At 37.3% G+C, this 21,771-nt stretch overlaps 1 protein-coding gene across 4 annotated transcripts in view; it reads left to right on the top strand.

Moving 5' to 3' along the window:
• Window positions 1–21,771, top strand: part of TAF4B (TATA-box binding protein associated factor 4b) — a 115,587-nt gene that overhangs the window by 7,904 nt on the left and 85,912 nt on the right. For 2 of the 4 annotated variants that reach the window (XM_082355486.1, XM_082355489.1), the window contains exons 2-7: window positions 4,802–4,947; window positions 6,452–6,559; window positions 11,996–12,157; window positions 12,265–12,387; window positions 14,242–14,331; window positions 16,936–17,550. In XM_082355486.1, the coding sequence (XP_082211612.1) occupies window positions 4,802–4,947; window positions 6,452–6,559; window positions 11,996–12,157; window positions 12,265–12,387; window positions 14,242–14,331; window positions 16,936–17,550 (1,244 nt within the window). The remainder of the gene's footprint in view (window positions 1–4,801; window positions 4,948–6,451; window positions 6,560–11,995; window positions 12,158–12,264; window positions 12,388–14,241; window positions 14,332–16,935; window positions 17,551–21,771) is intronic. The other 2 variants (XM_082355487.1, XM_082355488.1) reach the window with 2 other exon arrangements.

Raw genomic sequence — 21,771 nt, 5'->3', positions numbered from 1 at the left:
TTTAGTTATTTAGTTATTTATTTTTGGCTGTGTTGGGTCTTTGTTTCTGTGCGAGGGCTTCCTCTAGTTGCGGCAAGCGGGGGCCACTCTTCATCGCGGTGCGCGGGCCTCTCACTATCGTGGCCTCTCTTGTTGCGGAGCACAGGCTCCAGATGCGCAGGCTCAGTAGTTGTGGCTCACGGGCCTAGTTGCTCCGCAGCATGTGGGATCTTCCCAGACCAGGGCTCGAACCCGTGTCCCCTGCATTAGCAGGCAGATTCTCAACCACTGCGCCACCAGGGAAGCCCCTGCCATTTACTTTTGTTTCTATGTATTTTCTCTTTTTTGTTCTTCCTCTGTTCCCTCTTTCCTTTGCATTAAGTGAATATTTTCTAGTGTAATATTTTAATTCCTTTATAATATTTTTTAAGAATATATATGTATTTTTAGTGATTGCTCTTGGGCTTACAATATACATCTTAGAATTTACTTCACATTTATATTAACTTGTTTCAGTGAGGTGTAGAAACATTTTTCCTATTTAGCTCATTTCCCTCTTTTTTATTTTTGTGCTATTATTGCTCTACATATTGCATCTAGATATGTTACAAACCCAGCAATACCTTGTTATAATTATTACCTTATGTAATTATATGTCTTTTAAAGATGCTGACAGAAGGAGCACAAGGATATATTTGTAGCATTTGTTTTATTACCTTCTTATTTACCATTCCTAGTTTTCTTCGTTTGTTCCTATAGATTCCAGTTACCATCTGAAGTCATTTCCTTAGTGCAGTACAACTTTGCTCCTGACCACTTTCTTTGTGTTATTGTTCACAAATATGTTACATTTCTAATATGTTATAGGTTCAAGAATACAATTATATATATTGTTCTATATAGTTGTTTTTTAAACCCATTAAGATAAAGCAGTAATATGCATATAAATTATATAATTAACTTTACCAATGCCCTTTTCATGTGAATTTGAGTTACTTTCTGGAGTCTCTTGTTTTCAGCCTGAAGAACTTCATTTAGTATTTCCTGTCTGGTTTGTCTGCTAGCACTCAGTCCTCTAAGGAGGATGTCTTTTTTATCTGAGGATGTCTTTTTTTTTTTTTTTTTTTTAAGTTTTTATTGGGGTATATTTGATTTACAATGTTGTGTTAGTTTCAGGTGTACAGCAAAGTGAATCTGTTTTACATATACATATATCCACTCTTTTTTTAGATTCTTTTCCCATATAGGCCATTACAGAGTATCGAGTAGAGTTCCCTGTGCTATACAGTAGGTTCTTATTAGTTATCTATTTTATATATAGTAGTGTGTATATGTCAATCCCAGTCTAGGATGTCTTTATTTTGTCTCCTTTTTTGACAGTTATTTTCAGGAAATATCTGATTGTTGGTTGATAGTTGGTTTTTTTGTTTTTTGTTTTTTCCCCAGCAAGTGGAATATGTCATACCCCTACTGTCTGGCCTCCATTGTTTCTAATGAGAAGTTAGCTGTTAATCCTATCAATGCAGTACTCTTGTACATTTTTCTCCTGGTGTTCTCAAGATTTTCTCTTTGTACATTTTTATCATGTTGTGTCTTGGTGTGGATCTCTTTGCATTTATCTTACTTAGAGTTTGTTGAGCTACTTGGATGTTTAGATTATTTTTCATCAAATTTGGGAAATTGTCAGCCATTATTTCTTTGAATATTTTTTCTGTTCCTATCTCTCTCTCTCTCTCTCTTTCTCTCCCCCTGCTCCCTCCCCACCTCCCTCCTTCCCCTCCCTCCCCCCTCTCTTTCTGGTACTCACATTATGCCTATGTTGGTGTGCCTATCATTGTCCTGCGTTTCTATGAAGCTCTGTTCATTTTTCTTCATTCTTTTTTCTCTCAGTTCTTTGGATTGCATAATCTCTATTGAACTATTTTCAAGTTCACTGACTTATCTTCTGATCATTCAAGTCTGCTGTTAAGCCTCTCTAGTGAAATTTTTATTTCAATTATTGTACTTTTTAACTACAGAATTCCTTTTTTTATGATATCTATTTCTCTAATGGTATTCTCTATTTGTTGAGATAATCATCATCATATCTTCCTTCTTTAAGCATGATTTCCTTTAGTTTCTTGACATATTTATAACAGTTACTTTGATGTCTTTGTTAAATCTAACATCTAGTCCCTCATAGGTGGTTTCTGTTGCCTGCCTTTTTCTGTGTCACACTTTTCTTTTTCTTTGTATGTCTTGTACTTTGTTAAGCAAAACTAATATATTATAGCAAGTCTAGATACTGGTCTTTACTCCCCTGAGTGGGTTCTTGTTGTTTGTTTGTTTGTTTAAATGGCTGTGTTATTTTAGTGAAGTCTGTTTTCCTCACAGGGTACAGCTTTGGGCATAAGCACAGCCACCCTGGGATGACAGTGGTTTTAGCAGGGCTCTTTTTGACTGTTTCTTTCTCTGATCTCTCTGTTAAGCTTTCTACTTCAGCTGGTGTCACGCCTAGCTGTTAGGTTCCACTCACTGCCAGCCAGTTACCCTCTTGTTTTCAACAGTGCCCTAGGGCCTAACTTCCTCCATAGTCTGATTCAATTAAATGTGGACTCCTTTACAAAGGGTAGTTTTTGAGGTCATTGCTTGAGGTTCTGACCCCAGAAGGGCCCTTCTTAGTTGTTTCTTTATCTTGTTCTCTTTGGTAAACTGGAGATATGCCTGTGACTTAGCTTGTATCTGTCATGAAGATACCAGAAACCTTTTAATTGTTCTGTTGTACTTGAGAGTGACCTTAGCCTTGACCTTTCCCGCACTCTGTTGGAAATAAAGTCAGTTTCTCTTGGGAGATGTTTGGAGCAAGTACCCAGGGCTGTGGCATGTTTCTTTCTGAGTGATATCCATGTTTTAGAAGTGGGGTACTGGGCATGGGTGGTAGCCTCTGGTCTTCTCTGCTTCTCTTCCAGTGTGGAACCTCAACCCCATGAAAGAACTGGGGTGAGGGTGATTGGGCCCCAAGTATTCTCTGAGCCATCCCTGGGGTAGAGCCTTCCCTTTCTGAGTGGGGATGGGTGAAACAAGAAGCCTGGAAACTCTTGGATGCACTTATTTCAAATTTGTTCTCTTCTGTATGCAAGTTGGGGTGGCAGAGATGGGAAATGCTGGTGGCCTGCTTCTCCCAGGAAGATACCATAGCCCTCAACTGGGAGTTTGGGAAAGAGGGAGGCCTTGTGTTGTCCACAATGCCTGAACTGAGAAGGGAGAGGGAGTGGGTCATGGTTCAGATGCCACAGATTCTTGCTGTTCTGAGTTTTAGTAGATTCTCTTTAATAATTGTCTAGTCATTTTCTGTATGCCTTAGGGCATTTCCAAAGACTTTAAATGGTTGTTTTTAAAAATAATTTTCACCAGTTATGCTTGTTTTGCTGGGGAGTGGCTTTATTGAGCTCTTCATGCTGCCATTCCAGACATGGAACTCCAGCTATGAATATTCTTGTTTGTACCTCCTACTTACATGGACAACTATCTCTTTACGTTAGAAATACTGGGTTAGAGGGTATGCAAATGGGAACCAGTTTGGCACAACGATGTAGAGTTGAACAAAGCAGTTGTACCAAATTACACTACCAGCCTAAAGATGTTGAGAGTTTTTGTTACTGCACATCTCTCTAACACTTAATATTGTCATTGGACTTATTAATTTTTTTCTGTCTAGGTAGATATAAAGTGATATCTCACTGTGGTCTTAATTTACCTTTCCCTGTCATTGGTATCTGTGTTTCTTTTTTGCATTTTGGATATTTGTTCTTTGAATATACGTGAACTAAAATTTTCTCCAATTTTTTTTTATTAGTTTTATTTATTTTTAAAAATTTATTTATTTTTGCCTGCATTGGGTGTTTGTTGCTGCGCAGGGGCTTTCTCTAGTCGCTGCGAGCAGGGGCTACTCTTCGTCGCGGTGCATGGGCTTCTCATTGTGGTGGCTTCTCTTGTTGCAGAGCATGGGCTCTAGGCACGTGGGCTCAGTAGTTGTGGCGCACGGGCTTAGTTGCTCCACAGCATGTGGGATCTTCCCAGACTGGGGATCGAACCTGTGTCCCCTGCCTTGGCAGGTGGATTTTTAACCACTGCGCCACCAGGGAAGTCCCCAAATTTTCTCCAATTTTGTGGTTTGTCTTTTTACCTGATGATATATTTTGCTGAGCAAAAGTTTTTAAAATATAGTTGTATGTATCAAACTTCACTTATTTAAGAAAATTTTCCCTATCCCAAGTTCAGAATGACAGTTTTCTACATTGTCTAAAAGTTTAAAAGTTTTTCCTTTTCATCATTGTATCCTTAATGCCCTTGGGTTTTTGTGTATGGTGTGAAACTTTTCATCTTTTCCATTAGTTAATTGAACAAGCCCTATTTATTGAATAGTAGCTCTTTTTCTCACTGATCTGCAGTGCTTTTAGAAAAATTTGATATGATGTATCTGCAGGCTATTTGGGGTCTATTTGGGGGTTTTCTATTCTATTCCATCGGTCAGGTTGTGTAGTCTTGTGCTGTTACCAAACCGTCTTACTGTAGCATTATAAATAGTTTGATGTCATGAGGAAAAGTGTTTTGCCTTCTTCAGGAGTATCTTGTTAATACGTTTAGACTTTTAATATTTTAAATAGCTTTGAATGACAACATTTTTTCCATATTATATATCTTAATTAGTAGACATGGAATTCAGTATGTACTAACTAATCACTTATTCAGAACATTTTACAGCACTGAAAGAAGTGGGAGAACAATATGTGATGATTATACTTCATTTATTAGCTCACATTTTGTTTTCTTTTAACTATAGGAACAGTTTTGATCAAAAGTAACAGTGGTCAGTTGATGTTGGTATCTCCTCAGCAAGCTGTAACAAGAACTGAGACCACAAGTAACATAACTTCAAGGCCAGCTGTACCAACGAATACTCAAACAGTCAAAATCTGTACAATGCAGGTAATATACATTAAAGTTTTTTTCATCCTCCTTAGTTTTCCAGCAATTATCTTCATATAAATGTGTATGTATTTGCCAGTAAAAATAGTAGAAGAGATGATTCTGCTTGACTTTTTGAATTAAGCTACTTTCTTTGAATATGTTAATTTAATCTAGGTGTTTGGTTTTGTTGTTTGGCAAAATTAATAAGTTAATCTTCGTACTCAAAGATTTTATTGTCCTCAAGGGGATGTTCAAAGGGCTATGTGCATCTCTAAACAGGAAAAAAATAGCCATTCTGCTTCAATTTTAACTTGTGGTAAAACATTAACACTACAATTTATAGTATTTTTTATCCATATCATATAGGAATTACCTTTAAAAAAATTAGAAATCTGCTGTAATATTTCATTAACTTGGCATTGTTAGAAGATGATTTATTTTACATACATGATCATCTTTCTAGGTAACTAAAGCTTATCCTGTGTGTGCCAGAGTTAAAAAAATATATTTTTATGGGCATCTTTCTTTGGTTAAACAGAAAATGTGGAATGTAGTATAGTATTTTCTTGATGAAGCAGGCTCATCCTAATAAAAAGTTTCCTTGTATTCTGTGGTAATATCATTCTTTGCCAGTTTCCCCCAACCCACTCTCTCATAATTTGATTCTAGGTTCTCAGCCAGTCATTTTCTCTATTTCAGTATCTGTCAATGATAGCTGCTCCTTCCCTTTCTTGTTTGCTATGTGTTGAGGAGATAGGTTAGCAGACTTTTGTTTAAAATCGTATATTAAATAAGAGTCTAAGGGGGAGGGTCAAGATAGAGGTAGAAGATTAAGAGATACAAACTACTATATATAAAATAAATCAGCTACAAGGATATATTGTACAACACAGGGAATATAGACAATCTTTTATAATAACTATAAATGGAGTATAACCTTTAAGAATTGTGAATTGATATGTTGTAAACCTGAAACTTACATAATACTGTACATCAACTATACTTCAATAAAGAAAAATGATAATTATGTGATATGACATAGATGTTAGCTAATGTTATGGTGGGAATCACACTGCAATATATAATTATATCAAATCACATTGTACACCTTAAATTTACGCAATGTTATATGTCAATTATATCACAAAAAATGAAGTTTAATTAAAGTTATTTTTTAAAAAAGACTAAAAGGATACCAGCAATAGAAATGACCAAAAAAAAAAAAAAGTATCTATATGTTTTCTGTGTGAGCCAAAGAGTAAAATGCAATATTTTAATGCAGAAATACTGTGATATTTATCTGTTTAATAAGTTGCCTCTTCAGGAATAAGAAATGAGTGTCAACTGGCCAATTGACCAGTTAGGTTAATAGTAGAAAATATGCATAGAATTCATGAGGTTATAAAACCAGTTATAACAAAGAAGTTTGCTGTGGTAAAGTGTTTTGATGTTTGCCATAGTACCGATTAATTTTAAATTACTAATGCTGATGACTCTGTACTATCTCCCCCTCCCCCCCAAGAATTCTAGTTCACAGTTAATCAAGAAGGTGGCAGTGGCACCTGTTAAACAACTGGCACAAATAGGAACTACTGTGGTAACCACTGTTCCGAAGCCTTCCCCAGTGCAAGTAAGTTGTGACTTGTGGCCATGTGCACACTGGTTATTTTCTCATCTTTCGTTATTATTTATTGTTAGCTATTTCCTGAAGAGAGCAATTCAGTGATATATGAGGACACTTATTAAACTGGGAACTGTTGGAAGTATGTGAAACACAAGATGAACATGGTGTATATTCTTGGAATATCAGATTTATTCGAATGTATTAAATTAAAACAAATGCATCTAACGTTCATGTGTCACGGTGTCTAGAAGCAGGTGCTGGGACAGAATTTTGGTGTATGGGATATTTATTAGGGATTGATACCTGTGGAAGGGAAGGAGAGTAAGAGTTTGAACTAGATGCAGGTCCAATAAAGCCTCAGCCAACCTGATGGAGAGCTTTGGAGCAACTGTGGCCCGTCAGAATTGTCCCACTGTGTGCCAACATGGTTGGATGAGCCATAATTTCCCCTCTGTGATCAGTCATTGGATGTGGACTCTCCAGGGAGAGTTGTGCTCATGGGCAGGTAATTCTCTGTAGCTGAAGCAGACTCTGAAGGAGCTGACAATTGTCGTCTGTCTAAATAGCATTCCCAACAGCTAGGATAGTACAAATCTCTCTTTGTGATGGTGTATCACAGTCTACTCCTTGAATTGCTGGGATCTACTTCTTCATATGTGTTGGAAACCAGCTCTCCTTGGATTTCAATAGGTTTCTTCCTTGGAGAAGCAAAGAAGAGGAGGTTAGTAGGATGAACTACAGTCCCCACTGCTGCAGCTGATACCATCATTTCCTCCTCCACCATCCATTCTAGATTCCTCCCACACTCAACTACCAACTCTTCTGGGTCTTAACTGGTAGTGTGATCAGACTTCTATGCCTGACGGATCCAAGGTCCAAATTGCCAGTCTTTTGAGGCAAGAGTTGTGTCACTTGTCCATTTATCATCACAATTGGGCAAGGAAATACCCAGAGGCACTTAAGTGGATCACCTGGATTCACTGCATAAACTCCTCTTGGCCTTCATTGTGTAAAAGCTACCCTACCTATTCCAGTTGTCAGGTTAGTTACCCCTGTCATGATAATGACTCTTCTCTATCCTGTTGGTCCCTGGACACAGGGACCCTGAAATGTCCAAGAGGCAGCCATGGTGTCTAGTTTATAGGGACTCTTGCTATGTTCTTTGGTGAAAGTGTGCCCACTGTGGGCAGGAATGGGAAGCACAGGATCCCCCAGTGGGTCTTTGGGAGTAATGATAACTGGATCCGTTCATCCTTCTACTCTTTGATTCCTTGGTTCTTCATATATTTGTCCTGTTGGGGACATAGTACCATATAGAATTTTTTGATTCAGTGAGTATGCACTAAGTCTTAGAAGATGGAGGATGGAGTTCCATCTTCATAGAGTATTGTCTCTGAGTTTGCACTTCACCTGTGTTTTCTGCACGCTGTTCTAATACTTTACTAGGCAGGCAGCTTCTGGATCATGCCATATGTGATATAATCAGTGGATCCCATAGTCATGGGACCACTGTTGTACTTCCTTTGCTGTATAGAAGATACATCTTCTTGAAGCATGTTATGTGAAATCCCATGCTGTGGATCAAACATGGTATTTGGTGTTTCAGAATTACTTAACCATATTACTTCCTCTAACAGAGATGGTGATCAGTGAACCTGATTTTAAACATAGTTTTTGTTGTTGTTGTTTTGTTTTTGTTGTTTTCTTTGCTAATAATGACTACCATTTATTGAGCACTTAATGTGTTGGACACTTTTTAAGTGCTTTACATCCCTCGTCTCATTTCATTTCATCCTGTGACTATTCTGTAAGGAAGTATTATCTCTATTTTATGTATGTGAAAATCGGTTTAGAGAAGTTAAGAAATTTGCATGACTTCTGCTAATATGTAGCAAAGGGGGCATTTGAACCAAGGTCTCTATCTGACTCTGGAAACTCTATTCTTAATGACCTCTGTGCTGATTGTCTCAAACTCTAGGTTCCACCTCCCCCCCGCCCCCCTGCCCTTAGGTTATTCTAGGGAGATCACTGGACCAAAGGGTATGAATTTAGGCCTACTGATAGCCGCTATGTGTTGTAAGAAATAATTATGTTTCTTAAAATGGGATTTTTTTTTTTTTGATCAGTCAAATGTGGACACCAAATAACACCACACGAAGGTGTATGAAAGTGAAAGAGACTTCCTATACTGACAGGTCCTAGAGGAGGTCCTGCACGACATGCAGGGGGCCATATGGGAGGCGCACCCGGGGCAGGCACAACCAAACAAGTGGGGATCTGAGAGAGAATGAGGACATGGGGGCAAGTGCCTTTGTTGAGGGTTGGTATGGAGTACACAAGCAAAAGACGTGAGGGGATTTCATTGGTGTGTTTGAATGTCATTATGTCACAGTTGGGAGAGCAGAAAGAGAACTTGTGGCAGGGACCAGCCTTATCACACTGGTGCACCTGGTCACCTGGGCAAGGCGTTCACAGCCTGTTTGTGGGGATGTTGAGGCACCAGAAAAATATGAAGTTTGAAGAATTTACAATACAGTTATTTTATGAAAGGGGTTTCAACTTCCACAGTATTTTGAGTAAATCAATTTTTTTATTGTATCTATTTATTAAAGATTTAGTACATATAGTTGTACTAAAATGGTATATATGTGTTGTTTAATTCTTTTCCTTGGGTTATTTTTCCATATATATGTCTACAATAGCTATTTCCATGCAGGGTGTGTATAACTTTTCTTAATTTAGATTGATGCATATTTTAAGCTGAGTTGCTCCTTAGTGGTAGGCTAAGGCAGTAGAAATTTATCAGTGAAGTTAGTGAATAATTTCTTTTTTTTTTTGATTAATTAATCAATTTATTTATTTTTGGCTGTGTTGGGTCTTCGTTTCTGTGCGAGGGCTTTCTCTAGTTGTGGCAAAAGTGGGGGCCACTCTTCATCGCGGTGCGCGGGCCTCTCACTATCGCGGCCTCTCTTGTTGTGGAGCACAGGCTCCAGACGCGCAGGCTCAGTAGTTGTGGCTCACGGGCCTAGTTGCTCCACGGCATGTGGGATCTTCCCAGACCAGGGCTCGAACCCGTGTCCCCTGCATTGGCAGGCAGATTCTCAACCACTGCGCCACCAGGGAAGCCCAGTGAATAATTTCTGTGTCCACTTTGAGAGGTAAAGCATCTCAGTTTTAGACATTTCTTGGAAATAAGGAGCTAGAACTTGGATGACTCTCCTTAAAAGGCAATTTAGTCTGTTAAATTTGTATACAATTAATTTCACTGACTCTTATGTATTAATATAGCTGATTTTCACAATTTACTTCACATATACCCCAGGTCTTTTCTCTCCTGTCCCCTATACATGCCTAATCAGTGCCAGTGCAGTCTTGCAAAGCATGGAAATAGCGTTGCCTGGTCTAGAATATTGAGATTTATGATTGAGTTTAAAACAGTCCATCCATTACTGCAGTGTGATTATATACATAGAGTAAGACCAGGATTGTGTATTTCTCCATGCCTCTTAAGAGTTGCAGGTATCTGGTAAGGTACAGGTAGTAGCTATATTAGAAAGTTATGAAGGACAAATTTTGTGCTGGAGACAATAAAATATTGACAAGGAAAGTAGGAGTGCCACAAATGCTGCTGCTTCTACTCACAAAAAATAGGACTTTTTTCCTGAGCTCACATTTCGTTGGGCCTTATTTTGCTTCATAAGGAAGAGGGACAGTACTCCCCTGAGGAACCCCTCCTATCAGTCCTGCGAGGTAATCATAGTCAATAGCTAAAGTTTGACATTACTTTCTTAAATTTAGTAGTACAGAGAATTAATGGTAGAGTATAAAATATACTCACTGAAAAAAGAGTATGTGTTTACTGTACATAAACCTAAAAATGTTTATTAGAAGATCTCCAAAAGGATTCAGAGGGAACTGTACAGTACTTGTCCTTGAAGAGCAGGACTAGGGATAGACTAAGAAAGAGACTTCATTTTCATTGTTGTCTTTGAGATCTGTTAATATTTAATAAAACTACTAATTTAGGTATGATTTTTAATTTTACCTTTTTTGCTTAACATTTCATAAGTTTTCATCTTCATCATTAATCAGTGTTTTAAATTTCTTTCCCATTTTTTTACCCCCAAAACATTCTTGTCTAATATATGCTTCAGTCTTTCTAAAGTGGAAATTTTTGATGTATATTTGAATTCATTTATATTGATTGTTGCAGAAAGAAATTTTCTTGAGGGTAATAGCAACCTGACCTTTTTGTGTTTTATGCCTGTAGAACACAAGTATTTAAATTAAAATGATGGTGCAGTGTTCAGTTTTCTGTGTGAATTGTAAATACTGTTCTCTCACCCACCCTCAAACTTTTCTCATGTTCTGTAACTTTTAGTGTTTGTCTTTAAAGTAAGATTGTTGCTTTATCTCAATCTGGTTGTCTAAATTATTACCCAATTTGTGATTTCTTATATTAAACTTTTTATCCTGCAGGTGGTGCTATAATCACACCTCATTTAATAGAGGCTAGAAGAAACAACCGAAATTCTTTTCAGTGTGAAAATAAGATAATCACATTTTGTAATATTTGTTATTACAAATTACAAATCTATTACTGCTTTTCTAATAGTCTACATAAAAGCAGCTTATCTGAATATGAGACGATCAGTAGATCTCTCAGATTTATACTTAAAAAAAAACAGGGGCTTCCCTGGTGGTGAAGTGGTTGAGAGTCTGCTTGCTAATGCAGGGGACACGGGTTCGAGCCCTGGTCTGGGAAGATCCTGCATGCCGCAGAGCAGTTGGGCCCTTGAGCCACAGCTGCTGAGCCTGTGCATCTGGAGCCTGTGCTCGGCAGCGAGAGGGGCCGCGATGGTGAGAGGCCCGCGCACCGCGATGAAGAGTGGCCCCTGCTTGCCGCAGCTGGAGAAAGCCCTCGCACAGAAACGAAGATCCGGCACAGCCAAAAATAAATAAATAAATAAATAAATTTAAAATTACAAAAAAATGATAATAAAAAAAATAACAGAATATTATAAAATAAGAAATTCTATATTTTCATACAAAAACTTACTATTTCAAATTTTTTTGGAGAAGTATTAATAATATTTGAGGACTACGTGCTTGGCACCGTTTTTTAAAAACAATCCCAGGATAGTAGGTACCATTGCTGTCCTTGTTTTTTACAAACAGGAATCAGAGGGTTAGCAGGATAAAGTAACTTGCCTGAGGTCAACACTTGGGTGTCAATGATAAATAGGTAGGTAGGTGAGAATGAAACCCAGAGCTGCCAGAGTCCAGAGCTGGTAAATGGTGTTACATTGCCTTAGACTAGTAGAGCATAATATAAAACCAAGGATGTCAAGATCCATTTGTAGTCTAAGTGTGAAATGAGGCACTCGCCATGATGCATATCATAGTAATACATATCTCGATATCTGCCGCTTTTACTTTCAGTCTGTGGCTGTGCCAACCAGTGTTGTCACAGTGACCCCTGCGAAGCCGTTGAATACTGTGGCTACCCTGAAGCCTTCAAGTTTGGGAGCGCCACCCACCCCCTCAAGTGAGCCCAGTCTCACAGCAGAGAACTCAGCCACTGCTCAGACTAATCTTTCTCCGGTAAAGCTCTCCCTTGTATCTTACATAAATAGAACTCTTTACAAATTTTCTTCAAGTATATTTTCTAGCTAACATTTGTGAGTGTTTGTTTATACTTCTATATTTAGACGATGCTAGAAAATGTGAAGAAATGTAAGAACTTCCTCGCAATGTTAATAAAACTAGCGTGTAGTGGATCACAGTCCCCGGAGATGGGGCAGAATGTGAAGAAGTTGGTGGAACAACTTTTGGTAAGTTGGGACTGTAAAAGCTCTGTAAGCAGCCATAGAACATGTTTTAAATGAGAAATAAATATTTTAAAATGAGGTTTATCTTAAATGCATTTTTGGATAACCTTTGCTTTTGCTTATTGAAAGCTTTGTAATGATTATAAATCTTAGACTAGTAAATCTAGTCTATACAGTCGTCCCTCAGTATCCATGGGGGTTGGTTCCAGGACCTGCCGAGGATACCAAAATCCACGGATGGTCAAGTCCCATAGTTGGCCCTCCCTATCTGTGGGTTCCACATCTGTGGATTCAACCAACTGCGAATTGTAAATATAGTACTACACCAGTCCTTAGTTGGTTGAATCTGCTCATGCAAAATGTGGGGATACGAAGGGCCGACTGTATTACTTTATGTTTGCTAGTCTTGCTTCACTTAGCCTAAAAAGCGCTTTGGAGAGAAGGTTGACTACTTGGTCAAATAAAAACTTATAAGTATTTGGAGACTATTTGGCCTCATGAAAAGAGGTGGTTGGAAAAGTATTTTAAGAGCTTTTCTCCTGATCGTTATGGATATTCTTTAGAGTCCACTGGTTTATCTTGTACCCTGAATGGATCTTTCACCCAAATGTAACAGCTCACATTCGGTCATCTGGAAAATAATTGGTTCACTGAGCTGTATAGATCTTCCAAATGTTGACAGATTTGTTATTTAAGATATCAAACAATCATACTTGTAATCTAGCAATCGCATCAGAAAATTTTTTCAGTACAGGGAAGCTATCAAGCTCAGGATTGTGGTTACAAATTTTCCAAAATTCTAATTTTGGCTTGAGAGCTCTGATTTTTATCATTAGCAACAAAAACCATCAGTTGTTTTCCTTACAGTGACAGGCTTGGTTCGTTTGTTTGTTTTTTGAGAGAGTGTCTCTCAAAATACCCCAATGTGAATAACCACAGCTGGTTTGATATTCTTTCCAGTAAATGCAAGAAAAGCAGCTAGCCCAGCTAGCAACTCAATCACAAGGTGCTTTTCCTTGAGTATCTTACTTTGGTCTACTGTATGTATGGTTCCCATTAGGTTGCACACAATATTTTAAAAAGATGTCTACTGAAGGGTTAAGATTTAGTAAAATTAAATTTTACTGTTTTGTGAAGGACATTTTAAAGTGGAACTGGCTCTGTTTTTTTTACCACACATGCATAGCAATGCAGAGTATGACGACAACTATTTAAATTTGTTATCATTGCCTTTCTTGCCAGAAGTTGCTTTCGTACCATCAGTGCAAATCTCAGCACAGTGAAAAAGGCCAAAAAACGATTAGTATTAATGTGAAAATAATTTAGACCTCATAGACCCCTGCAGTGTTTAGAGTCCAAGCTAGTATGGAAGGGTTCCTAAGTCCTTTGGAACAACAGCATATCTATTATTGTGGCCTTGTAATAAAATACAGTCTAACCTCAGTTAAAGTAATTTAAAAATTGAGAAAGGAAAACAAAAAAAATCTAAGGCCCCCACACCAAATAACTTCCAATTTCCTACCCTAAGAAGTGTAGGACTCCTGTGTCTTTACTTCTTAATTGTTCTTGACAGACTGTGGTACTATCACCTTATCCAGTCAGCCAGCTCTTCTCTCACTTTGCTTACTGGGATCTTAAAAAATAATAATAATAATCTCTTCATTGTATTCTGTATGAAAAAACATCTCTATGTTTATTCATTTTGTAGGGGATGTGAAAAAACCGCTCCCATTTAATGATAGACTTTGACTTTATCACTGTTCCAAGTTTGCTATGTCTACAATCATGAATCACAGACTTTTCCTCTTGTAAAATATTTGTAGAGCTAAAAGTGTTTTTCTTTCTTCCATTCCTCAGGATGCAAAAATTGAAGCAGAAGAATTTACTAGACAACTGTATGTTGAACTCAAGTCTTCACCTCAGCCTCACCTAGTTCCTTTCCTTAAGGTAGAGTTATGTGTTACTTTGAAGAAATAGTTTGGATTGGATTACTTTAAAGTAATTTAAAATCTGAATATTTCAATATGGCAGCAATTTAATGTGAAGATAGTAACAGTAGAAGAAATCTCTCAGGGCTGTTGTAATCTGTAAAGCACATTCATAATTCATATTCTTTGCATTGGAACACATTGAGAAAACAGAAGTAACATTCATGAACATAACTTAATGATTATATTATTTGATGCTTGTATTCTCAAAGATTCTTAACTTTAAAAAAAAATAGTGTCTCTGCTTTGTCCTGATGACTCTTATTCTCTTAGAAATAGTAAACCACATGGTACCAAATTTAGTGTGAAAGCTATTATTATTTTTTTTGGAGAGGGGAAGCTATTATTTTTAAAAACTAATTTATATTGTTAGTAGGCACACTCTTCTCTAAGATTTATTGAATTAAGTAGATTTTGATGGAGAACAATAACTTTGATAACAAGAGCTTTGTTTGGCAGGCTGAAAAAATATATTCCTTTTGGATATTTTGAAGCTGAAAAGGAATTGAATTGAAATTTATAAAGTTATTAAAGACCTGAGATTTTAGTGAACCAAACACTCATCCCATATATTTTGAAATAATGGAACGAAGAGTTGCCTTTAGAAAAATTTGGCTTAATTGTCTAGGGGAGATGAAAGAGACTTCATAGAGGAAGACTCCTTTTGATGCCTCATGAAAGAAGAGTGGGAAAGGAGATGGGGCACCACATTTTCAGAAGGCTATTAAAATAACTGGAAATTGTCCCTAGGAGGCTGACCATGTTGATTAGGAAGTTGCCAATCATGTGATATAAAATGTGGCTAAAAAACTGAGAATGTTTTAGCCAGGGAAGACTTAGTCTGGGGAAGGGAAGATTGAAGGGTCAGCGCAGAACTGAACATCAAATGACTAGAGCCCTGTTTTCAGGTGACCCTCTTGATTGAGAAGTTAGCTGCAGTTCTTCTTGGGTCCCTTTCAATGTAAAAGTTCTGTGAGCTGTAGGTGCTCTACGTGACACTGACAACTCTGTTTAGCGTATCTATGTTTCATACTCACTGGAGACACTGTGGGGGAGAAGGAGGGAAATAAGAAAGTACCTACTATGTGTTCTGTGCTTTGCTGGCTACTTCACTTATAATTTGCATTGTTTGGACTTAATTTTCATATCAGTCTTTTCACAATAGGTGGTAGATGGTATAGTATTTTCCATTTTGGAGATGAGAAAATTGTTTAAATTGACTTAACTTTTGATCAAACACACAGGTCTAGAATTTAGCCTGACTCTACTGGCTATGTAACACTCCCTTGAAGTTACTAAATATTACCATTAAGTATTTGCATTTTGTGTCAGTTTTCTAAGGACTATTATTAAGCCTTATGTTTTTTTCTTGAGAATATTTTTTTCACATCCTTGAGAGCTCTGGAGGTTGAACGTTGCATAGGGATAAGGGATTCGGCATTTGGACTTAACTCTGGCCAGGTGATCAAGAGATAATTTAACATACGTGTTTTTATTGTTGTCTCTTTAAGTCTTATTACTTTAACATTTCTTTCCAGTTGTGTTTTTCTCAGGTCTCCCCCATCTTAGATTTCTTGCTTAAATTTAATTAATCAGATCACTTCATTTGTTCATGTATTTCCAAAGCAGCTTGTTTTCTACCATTTTTAAAGTTTGGGAAAAGAGCGTGAAAGACTTTTTGTTTCTTTCCTTTGATACTATTTATAGATATATATAATTGCAAACCATCAGATTCAAATTTTCTCAGTCTTTTTAAATAAAAAAAGTAAAAGAAGTAACTAGAAGGAAAGGGAAGAGAAGCAATAGTTCTCATTTGCTTCTTAAGTAAAGGCAATCTGACTGAATTTAAGTATCAAGACAAGGAAATCTTCCAAAACAGCCCATGAATTCGCTGAAAGATAACCTACTAACCACCTCCTTTTTCATCTTTTTTTCTTACTCAAAAACAAAAGTAGATAAAAACCCCAGGGATGAAAAGGCAGAACCTTCTCCTTTTTAGGTTAAGCTATTTTTATTTTTTTAGCAAGATACAAAGGTAGACTCCAGCTTAAAATCCAGTCAGAAAATATTCTAGCTCAGTTAAGGAAATTGACCTTAATTGACCTGTTTCTATTAATTTTATTTTGATGTAAAGACTGTTTCTACTCAAAGTTTGGAAGTTATTTAACAAAAACTTTTTTTTTTAGATTCTGCTGTCCTGTAAACAAACTTGTAGATACGGAAGTTATGGGTGATCTATTATGGGGTTTAGATAAATACAAATAAGTAGGATACAGTGTTTTATTTTACCAAATTAATATTTGATACCAAATTAATACTGAGGTATATAAAATAAGTTTAATACTTAGCCATAATAATTATGAATTGAAAAATGAAGCACTTTGGGGCTTTAAATTGTATCCTGGATATTGACAGAATGTAAATGATTGATAACAGATTTCCTCAACTGAAACGTTGGTATATTTTTAATTTTATGTTGTAAAGATACGACATTCAAAGTAGTTCTATTTTACTAGAGCTCATTTATTTAGTTATCAGTGTTTTATTTGTCCTCTGTTTCTAGAAAAGTGTGATTGCCTTACGACAACTGATGCCTAACTCCCAGAGCTTTATTCAGCAGTGTGTTCAGCAGACTTCTAGCGAGTTGTTCATTGCTACCTGTACCACAGCAGTAATGCCTTCTCCTGTGGTGACAACAGCAGTTTCCTCAATCCAGCCTGAAAAGCCCATCATTGGTTCTGAAGCAGCAACATCTGGAACTGTGTCAGTGCAAACTCTGAATCCACTTGCTCCAGGGGGAGCAAAAACTGGAGTTGTGACACTTCATTCTGTGGGTCCAGCTGCTGTGCCAGGAGGAACAACAGCTGGAACTGTTGTGCTTCAGACTCCAAAACCGCTAGTGACATCTCTGCAGAACACAGTGACAGCAGTCTCACTTCAGCCTGAAAAGCCAGTTGTCTCTGGGACAGCAGTGACACTGGCCCTCCCCTCGGTAACTTTTGGAGAAACCTCAGCAGCAGCTGTATGTCTTCCGTCTGTGAAACCTGTTGTTACTTCTGCTGGGACCACATCTGACAAGCCTGTCATTGGCACTCCAGTCCAAATCAAACTTGCACAGTCGGGCCCCGTGCTTACACAACCAGCCAGCATTCCACAGGCAGTTAAAGTCAAACAACTAGTGAGTAACATTTCATTTCTTCCTCCATTTCTTCTTTTGAAAATTTCAGACATTCAGAAAACTGGCAAGACTAGTAAAATGAACCCCTGTGTACCCTTGACCAAGGTTGACCAGTTGTTAACGTTGTACCATGTTTGCTTTGTCTCTCCCCCCTCTATTCACATACACAAACACACACGTAATTTTTTCCTGAACCATTTAAGAGTTGGTTGCAGAAATTGACTTTGTGCCATTAAGTACTGTGTATCTCTTAAGGAAAAGAATTTTTTTTTAGCATAACTGCAAACGTACTTATTATCACACATGGGTAGTTAATATTGGCACAATATTTCCAGTTGTCCCAACAATGTCCTTATTAGCTAATTTTTTTTCTGATGTTGTTTCTAGTAAAGAATTGCATATTACACTTACTTGTCATTTTTTTTTTTTTCAGGCTCCGTTAATGTAGAACAGTTCTCAGCCTTTTGTAGTTGTTCATTTTGTTGTAATATTTTAAGTGCCTGGGCTAGTTGTTTTGCAGAGTGTCCTTTATTTTGTTTTGTCTAATCATTTCCTCAAGACTAGATTCAGATTAAATATTTTTGGTAAGGTTATTACATAGGTGATATTATGGTAACATTTCTTTTAAAAATGTGCTGAGGGAAGAGAGAAGTGAGGGGAGTAGAGGAGTAAGAAGTTGTGTTTCTTCCTAAACCCTATAGATTGGGAAGTTCTTGGGTGGAAGAAACCTGAAATTTTAGCTGTTTATCTGTTTGTGTTTAGATCTACTTCACTCAAGACACGTTTTATCGGAAGACTGAAAGTATTGTTAACCTGTGGAAGATAGTACATGGTGAATTAATTAAAAATCGTGTTTTTTAAGTAAAGTTCTCCCCTACCTTATACTGTAACAGAACTGTTCTTTTGATTTTTGGTGATTGCCCTTGTTCTTCTTTGAAAACCTTCATGTTAAAGGCTGTGTTTTGAATCTCTTTGTTTTAGTTTTTTCTGCTTTTTGGAACAGTAAAATCTAAGTAAACTTCCCAGCCTTGTATACATGATCAGGAGAAGACATTAGTATCTGTGAATGATTGTCTTTGAGGCAGAGGGCAAGCTTTAGGTGTAGAATGAAAGAGGAAAGATCAGTTTGGACAATAGTCAAACTCTTGGGTAGGTGGGAAGTAATAATCATTTCCTGGGCGTTGATCTTTTTTCATCCCTTCCTACTCTGCGTCTGATTTTATTTTATTTATGGCTGTGCTGGGTCTTTGTTTCTGTGCGAGGGCTTTCTCTAGTTGCGGCAAGCGGGGGCCACTCTTCATCGCAGTGCGCGGGCCTCTCACTATCACGGCCTCTCTTGTGGCGGAGCACAGGCTCCAGACGCGCAGGCTCAGTAATTGTGGCTCACGGGCCCAGTTGCTCTGCGGCACGTGGGATCCTCCCAGACCAGGGCTTGAACCCGTGTCCCCTGCATTGGCAGGCAGACTCTCAACCACTGCGCCACCAGGGAAGCCCAGAAGCAGTGATTCTTAAACATCGATCTGAGTAGCCAGGTTTGGGAACCATTGGAACTGTAATTGCCCTGGTGAAAGGTCTCTTTTGGTAGCACTTAAGAGTATTGAAATCCTCTTTATGGGTCATAGCTGATTCTTGAATAAATGCTAATCTTTATTGAAAATCTATAGCATATCCACCCCTAAGTGAAATAATACTTTATAGCTACATAGAGTCTTAAAACGTGTCTTGTATGCAGTATGGATTTTGAAATAATTTTGATGAAGACAAGGCAGGGAGAAAACTAAGAATCCCAGAAATTGTAAGGGACCTATCCACTGGCACTCAACAAGTAATAGATCTCAGCCTAGAACTCAGCGTCTTTCCCATTAGATTCTGGCACTTATGGCAAGAACTTCTAGGTTTCTAGAGGGTCCTGAAATGGAAAACTGTCAGGTAATAACATCTTGACAGCATTTACATTTTATAGGCTTACCTTGTTATACATTAGAAACAGTTTCAATCAAGAAAAACATGTAACAAAATCCACTGGTAAATTTTAGGGTTTAAACTTCCTGCTTTCATTCTTAAAAGAATGGGGAATATATTTTCCTTGTGAATTCTGTTTTCTTGTTTGGCCTTTGTTTCAATTTTAGTCAACAAATTTGATGTCAGTATTCATACCTTCCTGTTTAAAATGGCAGAAACAGAGCAGCTAGACACTGAAGATGCATTGTAATCTGTTTTATAACAGATTTTTACCTGGGGCACAAAACAACATAAGCTGTTCTTTGTGTATGGTAATGCCACAGAGAGGATTGAACTAGGACGTTCTTTCAAATCAGCTAATTTAGAAAATTAATGTTACTTAAGTTTGAATTAGTATTACTCAAGTAATTTAAGAATATCATCAGTGAGTTCATTATAAACCATAGTCCAGTTTAATCCTAGGTCTGAGTGAGGAGGAAAACACTCCGGGTGCTAGAAACATAAGAAAGTATTCAATGCAGCTTGTAAGAAATATGGTAAATAATTATTTAAAATACGAGAATTGACACGCTAGATCAAATCTGTGGTCCATGTAACTCAGGATGCAACCTCCAAAAGTGGTCTGAACAGTAGAAGTATGGCTGTGTTTTTCTTTCTTTCTTTCTTTTTTTTTAATAAATTTATTTATTTATTTATTTTTGGGTGTGTTGGGTCTTCATGTCTGTGCGAGGGCTTTCTCCAGTTCCGGCGAGCGGGGGCCACTCTTCATCGCAGTGCGCGGGCCTCTCACTGTCGCGGCCTCTCTTGTTGCGGAGCACAGGCTCCAGACGCGCAGGCTCAGTAGTTGTGGCTCACGGGCCTAGCCGCTCTGTGGCATGTGGGATCTTCCCAGACCAGGGCTCGAACCCGTGTCCCCTGCATTGGCAGGCAGATTCTTAACCACTGCGCCACCAGGGAAGCCCTGTGTTTTTCAACGTTAGGTATAAAATTTGTGTGATTTATTTCCTTTAATAATCATGAATTTAAAAATCCCTGTTAATACTTTATCTTTTTCTAGCTTGTACTAGTTTTCCTGAAGAGTTGTATAGGTTTCCTGCCTTCTTGATAAGATGTTTTAAATATCACACTTTCAAGGTATGAGAATCCTCTTAATCTACCATTGCAGAGTTTAGATTTTGTACAGTTATTATTTTATGAAGTATATGTTTTCATTCCAGATTAAAGAGACCCTCCTCCCAATATTTTAAAAAAAATTTAGATTTATGACCACATGTTATCTTTTCTATCTCATGGATTTTTGTATGTTGCCCTCTGGGGATCTGCTAAAGTTCTCATCAAGTAAATTAGCTAAGATTGTTCACACTTTCTTTAGGTGTAAATTTTTCATTTTGTACCAGTAGTTTAACATAGTCCTTTGTATATCTTGGTCCTCAAATGCTTGAATTGTTGAAATATGGACTACAGTAGTTCCCGGATTTCATCTAAGAATCTAATTCTTTTAAATGATTAATCTTATTGGTTGTCTACCAATTCTGGCATAGCAGCTGTTATAGGATGTTATATACTACAACTAAGCGGAGCTTGGCATTTTTACCTTTTTTAAAAAGTTAATGAAAGAGAGTGGATGAATTGGATTAGAGTCTACCAATGGTGGATAGATAATAAGTAGAAGCTTTCAGGAGTTTTGATGCTTAAAAGTTTTCCTTAGGATATTTGTGAAAAAATTATTTTACACATAATTGAGCAAAAGCTAAATTTAATTTAAATTAAACATTGCCATAGTAATTCAGTTTAAATGTAATTAGAAAAGTTAATTTAATTTAAAAGAGCTAAATTTTAATGTCTCATCATTTTTTAAATTAAATTTTGATAAATTTTAATAACTAATTTTAACACAAAAAATTAATAAGCTTCTCAAATCCGCATGTGTGAACAAAAATCATGAATGAGAAAGGAAATTCAAAATTCTGGGTTTCTGGTTTTAGAAAAAAGGTGTATAGTTTTAGAGAGTAAACTGAATACTGTTACTCTTAGTAATCATGTGCGTGTGTGTGTGTGTGTGTGTAAAAAATTTTTATTTGGAGATAGGGCAGGAAGTTGTAGTATTATCATAGATATTTTCCTTATTTCAGATATGTATTTCCCCAGGTGACTGTTACTTGCATTTCTTTCTTAACAGAATTGTAGACATTTGATAAGTCAGTGACCAAGTACGTTCAACAATCATTCTCCAACTATTACTGTTTTGCGGATATAAGA

This window comes from Balaenoptera borealis (assembly GCF_965194805.1).
Source record: "Balaenoptera borealis genome assembly, chromosome: 14".
Lineage (NCBI taxonomy): Eukaryota > Metazoa > Chordata > Mammalia > Artiodactyla > Balaenopteridae > Balaenoptera > Balaenoptera borealis.
Note: the sequence above shows the minus strand (reverse complement) of the source record. Positions and strands in the feature narration are given on the sequence as shown.